The sequence below is a fragment of the Theropithecus gelada genome, chromosome 10 (genome assembly GCF_003255815.1).
Source record: "Theropithecus gelada isolate Dixy chromosome 10, Tgel_1.0, whole genome shotgun sequence".
NCBI lineage: Eukaryota > Metazoa > Chordata > Mammalia > Primates > Cercopithecidae > Theropithecus > Theropithecus gelada.
The window spans coordinates 29,437,817-29,453,108 of NC_037678.1; the positions used below are offsets into that span (position 1 = coordinate 29,437,817).

The 15,292-nt window shown below is 47.7% G+C and overlaps 1 protein-coding gene across 1 annotated transcript in view; it reads right to left on the reverse strand.

Moving 5' to 3' along the window:
* Positions 1–11,809: 11,809 nt before the first annotated feature.
* LOC112632405 (phosphatidylinositol 3,4,5-trisphosphate 3-phosphatase TPTE2-like) overlaps positions 11,810–15,292 on the reverse strand; it is a 73,136-nt gene continuing 69,653 nt past the window's right edge. The window contains 1 exon segment of the mRNA XM_025398106.1: positions 11,810–12,025. Within this exon segment, the coding sequence (XP_025253891.1) occupies positions 11,810–12,025 (216 nt within the window).

A 15,292-nucleotide genomic window follows, 5' to 3' on the forward strand; every position in this document is an offset into this window, starting at 1 on the left:
TTTTTTTTTTTTTTTTTGTAGAGAGGGGTCTCTGTCTCTGCAGCTCTAGTTTGAACTCTTCCATTCTTAACATGAGTGACCTTGAGCCAGACACAGTGGCTCATACCTGTAGTCCCAGCTATTCAGGAGGCTGAGGCAGGAGAATGGCTTGAGCCGGGGAGGTTGAGGCTACAGTGAACTATAATTGCAGCACTGCACTCCAGCCTGGGCAACAGATCCAGACCCTGTCTCAAAAAAAGAAAAAAAAGGCCGGGCGCGGTGGCTCAAGCCTGTAATCCCAGCACTTTGGGAGGCCGAGACAGGCGGATCACGAGGTCAGCAGATCGAGACCATCCTGGGGTGAAACCCCGTCTCTACTAAAAAATACAAAAAACTAGCCGGGCAAGGTGGCGGGCGCCTGTAGTCCCAGCTACTCGGGAGGCTGAGGCAGGAGAATGGCGTAAACCCGGGAGGCGGAGCTTGCAGTGAGCTGAGATCCGGCCACTGCATTCCAGCCTGGGCGACAGAGCGAGACTCCGTCTCAAAAAAAAAAGAAAAGAAAAGAAAAGAAAAAAACCATCTGCAATCTCACTGACCTAAGACAATCAACTTTTAATATTTCTGTGAATATTCTTCCAGACTTGATAGATCATTTTTTTTGTTTGTTTGTTTTGAGACAGGGTCTCCCTCTGTTGCCTGGACTTGAGTGCAGTGTCGTGATCTTGGTTCACTGCAACCTCTGCCTCCCAGGTTCAAGCGATTCTCCTGCCTGGGCCTCCCAAATAGTTGGGATTACAAGCATGCGCCACCATGCCCGGCTAATTTTTGTATTTTTAGTAGGAGGGGTAGTTCACCATGTTGGCCAGGCTGGTCTTGAACTCCTGACCTCAAGTGATCTGCCCACCTTGGCTTCCCAAAGTGCTGGGATTATAGGCGTGAGCCTCTGTGCCCAGCCTCAATTGATATTTTTTAACTCACCAAAATATTGGTAAAAGTTTCCCAAAATAGTAAATACATTTCTACTCAGCACTTTCCAATATCTGCATAGTATTCCATTACATGGATGGTACTGCTAATCTCAAAAACAGTCCCCTAAGGTTATCAATCTTTTTTAATATTATCAAAAACTTGTTAATAAATAAGCTTGCACAGCTAAGTCTGTATGTCCTATCTAATATAGATATTACTGTTTTATATTTAACATAATTTTGTATGCTTAATCAGCCTCAAAGCCTTTAAAAGTTGTTATTTTGAAATAATTATAGACTTACAGGAAATTGCAAAATTAGTAACAAAATTGAGTCCCATGTACCCTTCACCCAGCTTCCCACAATGGTGACATTTTATATATCTGTAGTATAATAGCAAAACCAGGAAATTGGCATTGGTAAAATACAGTTATCTAAATTACAAACCTTATTCCATTTTTATTTATTTATTTATTTTATTTTATTTTACTTTATTTGAGATGGAGTCTCGCTCTGTCGCCCAGGCTGGAGTGCAGTGGTGCAATCTCGGCTTACTGCAAGCTCCACCTCCCAGGTTCACGCCACTCTCCTGCCTCAGGAGAGGATGGGAGGCAGGGCTTGCAGTGAGCCGAGATCGTGCCACTGCACTCTAGCCTGGGTGACAAAGTGAGACTCTGTCTCCAAAAAAAAAAAAAAAAAAAAGTAGTCAGGGAACAAATGGAATTTTTTTTAATTTTTATTTTTGGCTTCAACAACGGAATTTCTTTTCTCACAGTGCTGGAGACTGGAAGTCTAAGATCAAGGTACTGGCAGGGTTCCTTTCCTCTGAGGCCTTTCTCCTTGGCTTGCAGATGGCCGCCGTCTTGCTATGTCCTCACACAATCTTTCCTCTGTGTGCCTGGAATAATTTTATATGTATGTATGTGCTATGCAGTATGTGTGATACGCAACTCTCTGGAGGAACTGCCTTTCTCTGATGATAGACATTGGTAAATGCCACCCACCTCAGTGGAAAACAAAATTTCACTGGGAATGTAACATGGGAAGAGAAAAATTATCCAACAAAACAAACCAACAGACCTAAAGGTATCAAACTGGAGAGCTTATGTACAAGTGGCAAGTTAGTGGTTGAAGGAGTCAGAGCTTTCAGATTTCCAAGGAAAGAGAGGTCACAGCACTGGGTGGCTCAGGAAGGACTTCCTGGGGAAGATGGCATTTGCGCTGTCTTGCCAAATAAGAACAGAGTTGCATAGGCTGAAGAGAGAAGGAAAGGGTAATCCAGGGGGAAGAACTGTGTCGAGGCAGGAATACCTCGCAGGCCCCCCGGTGCAAGGGAGCCAGGTGTCTGAGCCCTGCAGAACACATTTTCCAAGCCCCTGGTTTGAGCCAGGCCCTGGGCTAGGTGCTGGATAGTCAGATGGGTGAGGCTAAGGCCCTGCCCTTGCTGAGCCTACAGCTTGTGGGGAGAGGGGGTAACAGAGGAGCAAGTCACAAGTGTGACTGATTCTGTGACGGGGGACATACTGGGAGGCTATGGGAGTCTAGCGCTAAAACTGAAGGTCCTTTGGATTGGAGGGACTAGGGGACGCCTGGACAAGTAGAGGGGATTTTGTTGTTGTTGTTTTTGGTGAGCCGAGGTCTCAGTCCGTCCTCCAGGCTGGAGTGGAGTGGCAGCAATCTCAGCTCACTGCAACGTCTGCCTCCCAGGCTGAAGCATTCTCTTGCCTCAGCCTCCCGAGTCGCTGGGATTACAGGCACCTGCCACCACACCCAGCTAATTTTTGTATTTTTAGTGGAGATGGGGTTCCACCATGTTGACCAGGCTAGTCTCGAATTCCTGACGTCAGGTCATCCGCCCGCCTTGGCCTCCCAAAGAGCTGGGATTATAGGCATGAGCTACCATGCCCGGCTTTTTTTGAGACAGAGTCTCGCTCTGTCACTCAGGCTGGAGTGCAATTGTGCAAACTTGGTTCACTGCAACTTCTGCCTCCCATGATCAAGCAATCCTCCTGCCTCACCCTCCTGAGTAGCTGGGACTGCAGTTGCACACCACCATGCCTGGCTAATATTTGTATTTGTAGTAGAGATGGGGTTTTGCCATGTTGGCCAGGCTGGTCTCAAACTCCTGACCTCAAGCAATCCACCTCCAAAGTGCTGGGATTACAGGCATGAGCCAACACACGGCCAAGTAGAGTGTATTTAATCAGGAACTGCAGAATAACAGTGAATGTTTATGGAACACATAGCATGCCAGGGAGTGTGCAGAAAATCTCATTTCCTCCTGACATCAGCCCCATGAGGAAGGGGTTGTTTTAGCTCCATTTCATCTTGGGGGGAACTTCAACCCTGAGAACTTAAATCAAATAGCATGTGAGTGACAGGGCTGAGGGCCTGGTCCCAGATCCCCAGCTCTCATGAGTTTCACTCATTCACCTAAAATATAATTGTCACTGCTACCTGAGCCAGGCACACTGGGAATGCAACAGTGAACAGGGTATGGCACAGTGCCCCCCCTGGGGGCTCACTGTTGAGTATGGGAGAAAGACAAATAAAGGGACAATTATAACTCAGAGTGGTAGGAAGTACCACGGAGGCACAGGGGATGCAGGCACCAAATTCAGCCTGGGAAAGTCAGGGAAGGCTTCCTGGAGGAAGTGACACCCAACCTGAACTGTGAAGGGTGAGACTATTCCTAGTAGTTAACCATTAACTAGGCACTGCATGAAGCGCTTCTGCATATTAACTCATTAAACTTTCCCAACAATTCCATGGCAGTTCCATGACTGCCTCCAAGTAGAGATCAGGAAAAGACCAGTGGGCAGAACTGATTTCTCGCCTACTTCCATGAGGACCTGGACCTGCTCTCCCGCAGCGTGGTCTGGCAGGAGAGCTAAAAGTATACTAGTAAGAGGAAGTACAGTTCAATATCAAAGGCTTGATAATTACAGCTTGCAGAGGTGGGTGACAGAAGCAGGGAAGGGGGCCCCTAAGAAAACTTCCCTTTCTGCCCCCATCACTAAACCCACCTAGCCACACTGCCTGAGTCATCCACACCATCAAATGCTGACAGCCGCAACTGGAACAGCCACACCTGGAGCATGTGTGGGTGCCCCAGCCCTCTGAGACCCCAGGCCCAGGAGGAGCTCCTTGCCCTAGGATGGGGGGAGCAGAGCCAATGGTAGCCAAGCCCACCTGGAGAGAGAGAGAAAGAGAGAGCACTCACTTTCTCCCAAGAAATACACACTTGCTGACAATAATACTACCTCCTGGCTAGTTTTAATTTTTATTTATTTATTTATTTTTTGAGACGGAGTCTCACTCTTTTTGCCCAATCCACCTACCACGCACAACTAATTTTTGTATTTTTAGTAGAAACGAGGTTTCACCATGTTGGCCAGGCTGGTGTCGAACTCCTGACCTTAAATGATCTGCCCACCTTTGCCTCCCAAAGTGCTGGGATTACAGACGTGAGCCACCACGCCCAGCCTATTTTTATTTATTTTAGAGGTGAGGTCTCACTATGTTGCCCAGGCTGGTCTTAAACTTCTGGCCTCAAGCAATCCTCCTGCTTCAGCCTCCAAAGTTCTGGGATTACAGGTATGTGCCTCTGTGCCCAGCCAGGACATTTTAAAACTTTTCCCCAAGCCCCAGGTTTTTAATACTCTGCCCGATTTGAGCTGGCTGGTGGAGACAGGGCTGTCTAGTCCTTTGTTTTTGAGACAGTTTCGATCTCGTTACTGCAAGCTCCACCTCCCAGGTTCAAGTGATTCTCTTGCCTCAGCCTCCGGAGTAGCTGGGATTAAAGGCCCATGCTACCATGCCCAGCTAATTTTGTTTGTTGTTTTTATTTTTGTTTTGAGACAGAGTCTCGCTTTTGTTGTTCAGGCTGGAGTGCAGTGGCACGGTCTTGGCTCACTGCAACCTCCACCTCCTGGGTTCAAGCCATTCTGCTGCCTCAGCCTCCCAAGTAGCTGGGATTACAGGTGCCCGCCACCATGCCTGGCTAATTTTTGTACTTCAGTAGAGACAGGGTTTCACCATGTTGGCCAGGTTGATCTCAAACTCCTGACCTCAGTTGATCTGGCCGCCTGGGCCTCCCAAAGTGCTAGGATTACAGGCGTGAGCCACTGCACCTGGCCTGTCCAGTTCTTTGGGCCTCAGTTTCTCTTCTCTGAGACCTGTGCACCCACCATGTGCCAAGCATCGTTGTATGCCCTTGACATCCATCACTTCATTTAACTCTCACTGTTCTCAATAGGTAGATGCTAAGATAACCCCATTTTACAGATGAGGCCACTGAAGTCCTGAAATGTTGAGGGACTTTCCCACCTTCCCATAGCTACAATGGGCTGAATGGGGAGTCAAGGCTAGGGCTGATGACGGCAGGCCCCATGCTTTCTTCTCCACTCACCCTTACCTGCCTCATGAGGTTTCATCCAATGCCAGGAAGGTTGAGAGTTCGTGCGGTCTCGTGAAATGACCCACTGTGACCCCTACCACTGACATTCTGTGACCCTCAGCAAGTCCCTTCCCCTTTCTGATGCTCAGAATCTCAGAGCAACGTCCTTCCCATCCTCCCTCCACAATGAATGGGTGCATAAATACATGAACAAATTAAGTATTCTTTCCCTCTGCACCCACTAGAGTGCACACTGGTGCCACTAACCACCACTGTTCCCTTCAAATGCCATCCTTGCACAGGGGCCGCTATGCCTTTCTATTCCCAGCCTTTCCGCACTCTTCTTCCTCTGTTATTACTATTCCTCTACTCCAGTCTCTGTTTGCTTGCTGGTTTCTGTTGTTTTCATCCTGCAAATCTCTAAAAGTTGCCACAGAGCCTTTCTAAAAGGAGGAAGGAGGTGGCTTTGTCCACAGCCTCAGGAACACCAGCCTCTACCTACTCGCTGAGGGCAGGCAGTTTCCCATCCCTCCTGCCCAGCCCAGGCCTGGCACAACCCCCAGGGCAGAGGGGCCTAGAGCTTGCCAGGGATCCCAGCCTTTGCCCCCAGCTCTCCTTGCTGCAGATGTCCTCAGTGCACCATCTCTGGTCTTCCCAGTAGCAAATTCCTGCTCAGCCCCTCCTAGCTGTACACCACAGGCTCCCTCTTGAAAAGCTCTGCTCTCTCAGGTACCCCTATACTGAACTACCCTCCGCCAATGCATCGAAAAAGCCCGGGCTCTCGGCTGGGCGTGGTGGCTCACGCCTGTAATCCCAGTGCTTTGGGAGGCCGAGGTGGGTGGATCACTTGAGGTAGGAGTTTGAGACCAGCCTGGCCAACATGGAGAAACTCCATCTCTACTAAAAACACAAAAATTAGCCAGGGATGGTGGCATGTGCGTGTAATCCCAACTACTGGGGGAGCTGAGACAGGAGGATCACTTGAACCTGGGAGGCGGAGGTTGCCGTGAGCCAAGATCATGCCACTCCACTCCAGCCTGGGCAACAGACTCTTGTCTCAAAAAAAGAGAAAAGAAAAAGCCCAGGCTCTCAACCCCACCTGGGCTCAGATCTTCAGCTACGGGACTTCAGTTTCCAGTCTGAAAAATGGGGCTTATTGTGGTTTGAATGCATCCCCCAGGAAGCACATGTTGGCAGTCCCCACTGCAACAGTGTTAGGAGATGGGGCCTAACGGGAGGTGTTTGGGTCATGAAGTCTCTACTCTCATGAGTGGATTAATGCCAATCACGGAAGGGCTTGAGGCTGTGTGTTAGATCTCTTGCACTCTCTCTCACCCTCTCCCTTTCTACTGTGGGAAGATACAAGGAGGCCCCCACCAGATGCTGAGCAGATATTGGCACCATGCCCTTGGACTTCTGGACTTTGAGAACCGTGAGCCAAATACATTTCTGTTTATTATAAATTACTGAGGTATTCTGTTAAAGCAGCACAAGACAGACTAACATAGGTTGGTTGTGCCTTCTTGCAAGGTTGCTGTAGAGATTAAATTATAGAACTAATGTACAGTGGCTGGAACCTATAAGTCCCCGTTAAATGGGAGCTACCATTTGTATTAATTTTTAAAAATAGAGGTTGGTGGAAGGTCTCACCATGTTGTTGAGGCTGGTCTCAAACTCCTGGCTTCAAGTGATCCTCCTGCCTTGGCCTCCCAAAGTGCTGGGATTACAGGTGTGAGCCACTATGCCCAGCCTGTGTTAATATTCAGCTAGCTAGGCTTGATGGCTCATGCCTGTAATCCTAGTACTTTGGGAGGCTGTGGCAGGTGAATTGCCTGAGCTCAGGAATTTAAGACCAGCCTGGGCAACATGTTGAAACCCCTGTCTACACTAAAATACAAAAAATTTGCCAGGCGTGGTGGCACATGCTTGTAGTCTCAGCTACTCGGGAGGCTGAGGCAGGAGAATCACTGGAACCTGGGAGGCAGAGGTTACAGTGAGCCAAGATCATGCCAACTGCACTCCAGCTTGGGCTACAGAGCGAGACTGTCTCAAAAAAAAAAAAAAAAAAATTAGTGCAGCTCAGCCACTTCCTGGCTGTGGGTCTATCAGCATATTACTTAGTTTCTTTACCTCAACTTCCCTATCTGGAAAATGGGACTAACACCCTACTTTTTACAGATGTCCAGAAAAACTAGATGTTTTCTCTTTTTTTTTGAGATCTTGGCTTACTGCAACCTCCACCTCCCAGGTTCAAGTGATTCTTCTGCCTCAGCCTCCTGAGTAGCTAGGACTACAGGCAGGAGCCACCACACCCAGCTAATTTTTGTATTTTGGTAGAGACAGGGTGTCACCATATTGGCCAGGCTGGTCTCGAATTCCTGACCTCATAATCAGCCCGCCTCGGCCTCCTAAAGCACTGGGATTATAGCGTGAGCCACCGTGCCCAGCCGAAACTAGATGTTTTCCAGGTGGGTAAGGTAGGTAATGTTCTTCAGACAACTAGTAAGCACTTAATAAAAAGTAGTGTTTGTAATTATTAACAGTCATCAACTAGGGCACAAACAAAATGTCAATAAACTCCCATATAGTAGAAATTGTTCATATATTATTCCTTGACCACAATTTAAAAAACTGGAAATCAATAATGAAACCAGAAAACTGACTTCACAGTAGCAAATAAAAGTCTTTTTTTTTTTTTTTTTTTTTTTTTTTTTTGAGATGGAGTCTCACTCTGTCACCCAGGTTGGCATGCAGTGGTATACTCTCAGCTCACTGCAGCTTCCACCTCCCGTGCTCCAGTGATTCTCCTGCCTCAACCTCATGAGTAGCTGAGATTACAGGTGCGGGCCACCATGTCTGGCTAATTTTTGTATTTTTAGTACAGATGGGGTTTCACCATGTTGGCCAGGCTGGTCTCAAACTCCTGACCTCAGGTGATCCACCCACCTTGGCCTCCCAAAGTGCTGGGATTACAGGCGTGAGCCACTGCGCCCGGCAAAACAGTCTCTTTTAAACATCTGAAACTCCTGGGTAAGTGGTGAATTCAACATATCCACGTAACTCCACTCCCTTCTGAAATCTCACTAAAACAACAATAAAGGAATTTTCTTTTTTTGCTTGAGATGGGGTCTCACTCTGTCACCTAGCCTGGAATGCAGTGGCATGGCCTTGACTCCTTGCAGCCTCAACCTCCCGGGCTCAAGCAATTCTCCCAAGTGGCTGAGAGTCACGCATCCAGCTAATTTTTAAATTTGTTGTTGTTGTTGTTGAGATGGGGTCTCACTATGTTGCCCAGGTTGCTCTCAAACTCCTGGACTCAAGCAATCCTCCCACTTTAGCCTCCCAAAATGCTGGGATTACAGGCATGTGCCACTCACTGTGCCTGGCCAGAATTTTTTAATGATAAAATATATATAACATAAACATATACATTATGTACATATATATACACACAACATAAAAATTTATCATTTGGGCCATTTTAAAGTGCACAGTTCTGTGACATTAAGTACATTTACATACGTAACCATCACCACCATCTATCTCCAAAATTTCTTTTTTTTTTTTTTTGAGACAGAGTGTCGCTCTGTCACCCAGGCTGGAGTGAAATGGCGCAATCTCGACTCACTGCAAGCTCCGCCTCAGCCTCCTGAGTAGCTGGGATTACAGGCGTCCACCCCCACCTGGCTAATTTTGTATTTTTCGTAGAGACAGGGTTTCACCATGTTGGCCAGGCTGGTCTCAAACTCCTGACCTTAAGTGATCTGCCCATCTTGGCCTCCCAAAATGCTGGGATCACAGGCATGAGCCACTGCGCCCGGCCATCTCCGGAACTTTTTCATCTTCCCAAACTGAAGCTCTATATACATCAGACACTAACTTCCCATTTCCCCCCTCCTTGTAGTCCCTGGCAACCACTATTCTACTTTCTTCTTCTTTTTCTTTTTCTTTTTCTTTTTTTTTGAGACAGAGTCTCAGTCTGTCACCCAGGCTGGAGTGCAATGGCGCCATCTTGGCTCATTGCAACCTCCGCCTCCCAGGTTCAAGTGACTCTCCTGCCTCAGGCTCCCGAGTATCTGGGATTACAGGCGCGCACCACCATGCCCAGCTAATTTTTGTATTTTCAGTAGAGACAGGGTTTCCCCATGTTGACCAGGCAGGTTTGGAACTCCTGATCTCAAGTAATCTGCCCGTCTCAGCCTCCCAAAATGGTGGGATTACAGGCATGAGCCACTGTGCCCGGCCAACTATTCTACTTTCTCTCTCCATGAATTTGACTCCTCTGGGTACTTCATATATGTGAAATTATACAATATTTGTCCTTTTGTGTCTGGTTTATTTCACGTACCATAAATAATATCTTCCAGGTTCATCCACAGTGTAGCATATGTCGGGATTACATTTCTTTTTATGGTTGAATAATATTCTATTGTATATATTCAGCTGTCCCTCAGATTGGTCTAGGACCCCTCGTGGATACCAAAATTCTGAGATGCTCAAGTCCCTTATATAAAATGGTATAATGGCTGGGTGAAGTGGCTCACACTTGTAATCCCAGCACTTTGGGAGGCCGAGGTGGGTGGATCACTTGAGCCCAGGAGTTCAAGATCAGCCTGGCTAACATAAGGAAACGCTGTCTCTACTAAAAATAGAAAAATCAGTTAGGCATGGTGATGCACTCCTGTGGTCCCAGCTACTTAGGAGATTGAGATGGGAGAATCACCTGAGCCCAGAAGGCCGCGATTGTAGTGAGCCGAGATCATGCCACTGCACTCCAGCCTGGGCCACAGAGTGAGACTGTCTCAAATTTAAAAAAAAAAAAAAAAGGATGCCTGTAATCCCAGCACTTTGGGAGGCCGAGGCGGGTGGATCACGAGGTCAGGAGATCGAGACCATCCTGGCTAACAAAGTGAAACCCCGTCTCTACTAAAAATACAAAAAATTAGCCGGGCCTGGTGGTGGGCGCCTGTAGTCCCAGCCACTCAGGAGGCTGAGGCAGGAGAATGGCGTGAACCCGGGAGGCGTAGCTTGCAGTGAGCCAATATCACGCCACTGCACTCCAACCTGGGCGACAGAACGAGACACTGTCTCAGAAAAAAAAAAAAAAAAAAAAAAAACCGGGGGCGGCGATGCATGCCTGTAATCCCAGCACTTTGGGAGGCTGAGGCAGGCAGATCATGAGGTCAGGAGTTCGAGAGCAGCCTGGCCAACATGGTGAAACCTTGTCTCTACTAAAAATACAAAAATTATCTGGGTGCGGTGGAGGGCGCCTGTAATCCCAGCTACTTGGGAGGCTGAGGCAGGGGAATCATTTGAACCCAGGAGGTGGAGGTTGCAGTGAGCCAAGATTGGGCCATTGCACTCCAGCCTGGGCGACAGGGCAACACTCTGTCTCAAAAAAAAAAAAGGTGTAGTATTTGCATATAACCGACACACATCTTCCCATATATATCCCTAATGGATAATGGGAGTTAGGGAGGGCAGGAGGACAGAAGGGAATTGATAAATCCACATCAATGGCTAGAAAGATTATCAGGGAGGCCTCAGAGGCTGGAGTAGGTAATGAGAGATTTTGGCTATGCTGAATGACATTTCTCAGAATTCCCTTCCTGAGTGGGCCAGAGGAGAGATTCCTGTGCAAAATTTGTGGGGCAGAGATGAAACCAAAGCCCTTTTTGTAGCTAGCACACGCAGAAGAACCTGTCTTGGCCTCCCAAAGTGCTGGGATTACAGGTGTGAGCCACCACACCCAGCCTGAAACTTCTTAAGTAGTTCCCAGAATCACGTAAGTTCAACACCTGAGACAAATTTCTTAATCTATATGCCCTGGTGTTTCTGTTTCTGTGCTTGAACCCTGACTGAATTGGGGGATACATTGATTCAGGTCTTAACTGGTTCAGCTCTAAGGCAGGTCCTTAGAGCACACGGTCTCCAAAACCCATCAGCCTTGGGTCCTCCCAGTGGGACCTGCTCAGAGTCCAGTTTTTCTAACTGCCCCGTAGCTACCAGTGGCTGGACAAGGACAGACTCTTTTCAAGCCAGTGCTAACAGCAAGAAACTGCAGTTACTTGCCGACCCATGGGTCAAACAGAACAAAAGAAAACCCAAGACTGGACCTAAAAACCAGATCCTCTGTATCGGTAGAGGGTCCTTTGATAAGTGGGCATCTTGGAACTGGGGCACTCTGGGAACAAAAGTGGTGATGGGACTCTGTGGGTGAGGGTTAACCCCCACTCTTCTATAGGGATAGGGTTACGTGCTCCCAGGAGTGGGATTTGGGTCTCTGCATGCAGGTTGGGACCCTGTTTGAGTAGTGCCCACTTCTGGTTGGGTGAAGAGGCATGTGGAAGCTGGGCTTCCATCTGGGGCTAAGCTGGACTTCATGACGCCTAGACTCTCCAGCCCAGGCCTTGGCTAGTTCCCAGGGGGCTCTGAGGCATGTCCAGAAGGACAGTGATGGCCCTCAGTGTGACAGGGTGACTGGGAAGTGGGAAGAATCCAGGGAAGGGGGGGTGGCATCTGGCTTGCCCGAAGGGTCTCCCATGTCAAGCAGGGCAAATTCCCCATACAAAGCAGCCAGCTGCACCTGTCGGAGCTCTCGGTGCTGTGGCTCATCCACTTTACCCTGGGCAGCTGGTGGTACAGAGCTGGTTAGTGCCATCTGAGACCGCCACTGGGGCTGCACTCATGGGGGCATGGAGAGGCTGGAAATGGCAGGCCTCAGCCTTGTGAAGATCTCTGTTACTCCTTTGCTAATTACCAACAGTGATCCACTGACCCCAGTTCAGGCCTGTTTTCCCCATGTGTACAACAAGGGGACTGGACTGGATGATCACTCATTTGGCTTCCAGCTAGGACTTGTAATAATGGTGATGATGGTGACGACGATGGTGGTGCCATTTGCCAAAAACTCACCATGTGCCCGACTCTGAGCAAAAATCATGAAATTGAACTGGCTCCCTTAATCTGCACAATATCCCCACGGGGCGGGCACAGTTGTTATCCCCATTTCATAGTTGAGGGCATGCAATCTTCGTGCAGTTGGAAAGGAGCTGAGCTGGGAGGAAGATAGGACAGCTGGGAGGAGCCCATCCCAGGGTCACATGGGTCTGGGTCGGGACCCAGGTTCTGCTGTTTCTAGCCATGTGACGCTGAGCAAGTCACCTGCCCTTTCTGTGCCTGTCTCCTCTGATGCCCATTCCTCGGGGCTGCTATGTGGCCCAAAGAAGGCAGTGCACCATGCATGGTGTACAAAGTGCACACCGAAGTCATCAATCATTGTGACGATTATGGTTTTTCTTTTAGTCTCCCCTATAGCTAGGTATGGCCATATGACTAACCTTTAAGCCAATGATTTGTAAGCACTGTGCCATGTGGAACTTCCAGAAAATCTTCCTTCTTCTTCCCTTCCTCCATCCTGCTCTCTGGAATGAATATACAAAAGCTGAAGATTAACAGCCACCCTAGGCCACAAAGATAGCAGGGATGGGCCACACTGTCTGCTGATTCCCTTACTAGACAAGTTACACAAGAACACACATCTTGTTTATCTTGGTCAAAGCGACCTCCACAACACTTACAAAGTGTGTGTCATGTGCTAAGGGCACAGGTATTGAATGAGTATTGAATGAATAGGTAAATAAATGAATTTACTCCAGATCCACCAATAAATAAGGTCTCAGCTTCCTCACAGAATTAAATTCTTGATTAATTTAAGTCACACTACTTCTATTTGCTTTCCTTTGCTCTCCCAAACTTGCCTCTGTCATAGAAGTATAGTGTTTTTTTTTTAATGTGCTCCAGAATTCCCCTCAAAAAAAAGTGTTTTTTTTTTTTTGAGACGGAGTCTTGCTCTGTCGCCCAGGCTGGAGTGCATTGGCCAGATCTCAGCTCACTGCAAGCTCCGCCTCCCGGGTTCACGCCATTCTCCTGCCTCAGCCTCCCGAGTACCTGGGACTACAGGTACTCCTCGCCTGGCTAGTTTTTTGTATTTTTTTTAGTAGAGACAGGGTTTCACCATGTTAGCTAGGATGGTCTTGATCTTGTGACCTCGTGATCCGCCCGTCTCGGCCTCCCAAAGTGCTGGGATTACAGGCTTGAGCCACCGCGCCCGGCCAAAAAAAAAAAGTTTTAAAATATATTTTTATGACAGTGCTTCCCAGTATATTCCTGCTTAGCAAATTTAAAATTCTTCAGTTTTCATGGTCATGGATATGTACTTTTGTGTATGTCTGCTGTTAAACGCAGGCACTGATTTGTAACAAAATAGACCTCACCTCAAGTTCATAAGAATCATCCAAAATGGTATCTAATGATGTTCCTGGGACCTCAGCTAATATTTTTTTTTTTTTTTTTTTTTTGAGACGGAGTCTCGCTCTGTTGCCCAGGCTGGAGTGCAATGGCCAGATCTCAGCTCACTGCAAGCTCCGCCTCCCGGGTTTACGCCATTCTCCTGCCTCAGCCTCCGGAGTAGCTGGGACTACAGGCGCCCGCCACCTCGCCCGGCTAGTTTTTTGTATTTTTTTAGTAGAGACGGGGTTTCACCGGGTTAGCCAGGATGGTCTCGATCTCCTGACCTCGTGATCCGCCCGTCTCGGCCTCCCATAGTGCTGGGATTACAGGCTTGAGCCACCGTGCCTGGCCCTCAACTAATATTATACTTACATAGAATGCAGTCACTGGGTCCTGAGGATTTCACTGGATATTGGTTGCTGAAACTGAACTTTATCGGGTCTTTTCCCCTTCCACTGTGGTTTTCCAAATTTCAATATGTCACCTGTCCTCAAACTTTACTTAAATCTTTTCAACTAAATGGAATCTTTATCCCTGCTCCTCTGCTTTTTGAAGCAATGCTTTTCTTCCTGTGATAACACTCCCTGTGGCCCTTTTTGTGGTCTCTTTTGTGGTCACAGGGTTTGTAAACATTTATACTTTTTGCAGCTACATATACTTTTATTCTTATTTTTTACTCTTCCCCAATTGTTGCTCTTCCTTTTAACTCTTTGAGGGAGATAATTAGCTCCATCTTCAACTTTTGTGATGCACCTATTTATATTTGAGCCTCTTGGCCAGGCACGGTGGCTCACGCCTGTAATCCCAGCACTTTGGGAGGCCAAGGCGGGCGGATCATCTGAGGCCAGGCGTTCAAGACCAGCCTGGCCAACATGGTGAAACCCTGTCTCTACTAAAAATACAAAAATTTGCTGGGCGTGGTGGCAGGCGCCTGTAATCCCAGCTACTAGGGAGGCTGAGGCAGGAGAATCACTTGAACCTGGGAGGCAGATGTTGCAGTGAGCCGAGCTTGTGCCATTGGACTCCTGTCTGGGCAACAAGAGTGAAACTCCGTCTAAAAAAAAAAAGAATGAAAAACATAACTGATATAAATTAAGTATTGAATACTATATGGGCACTTCTCTATGTTGCCTGCTTGAAACATCACAATCGCTTTGAGGCATAATTAGTTTATTATAGTCATTATACAGATGAGGAATGTGACTCTCAGTTAAATAAATTATTCACAAGACGCACCAAGAGTTGGCTCTCTGTAACACCAAAGGCTAATCCATAAAGTATCATGCTACACTGCCTGTAGTGGCGAAGTAGACAGCTGGGCATGTGAGCTTAGTGGGGTTGGTGTTACCCATTGCTCCATGGGTTCGAAATTGGTCTTGCAGAAACCCAGATGGAGAAGCTCTTGGCTGAGGGAGTGAAAAATTACTCAAAGGATATACGAGTGCAACTGAAGGATTATGCTTCCATAGACTATGCATGTTGTTGAGCCTCTCGGAGTAAGAACAGATAATCAAACAGAATCACCCAGTCCTCGGCTGTACCATTCGGTAAGCATCAGCATGCCATGAAGCGTGCTCAGTGCTGTGTTGCTGAGACATAAAATATATCTCAGGCACAGCCCCTTGAAATGGATCTTTTTTTTTTTTTTTTTTTT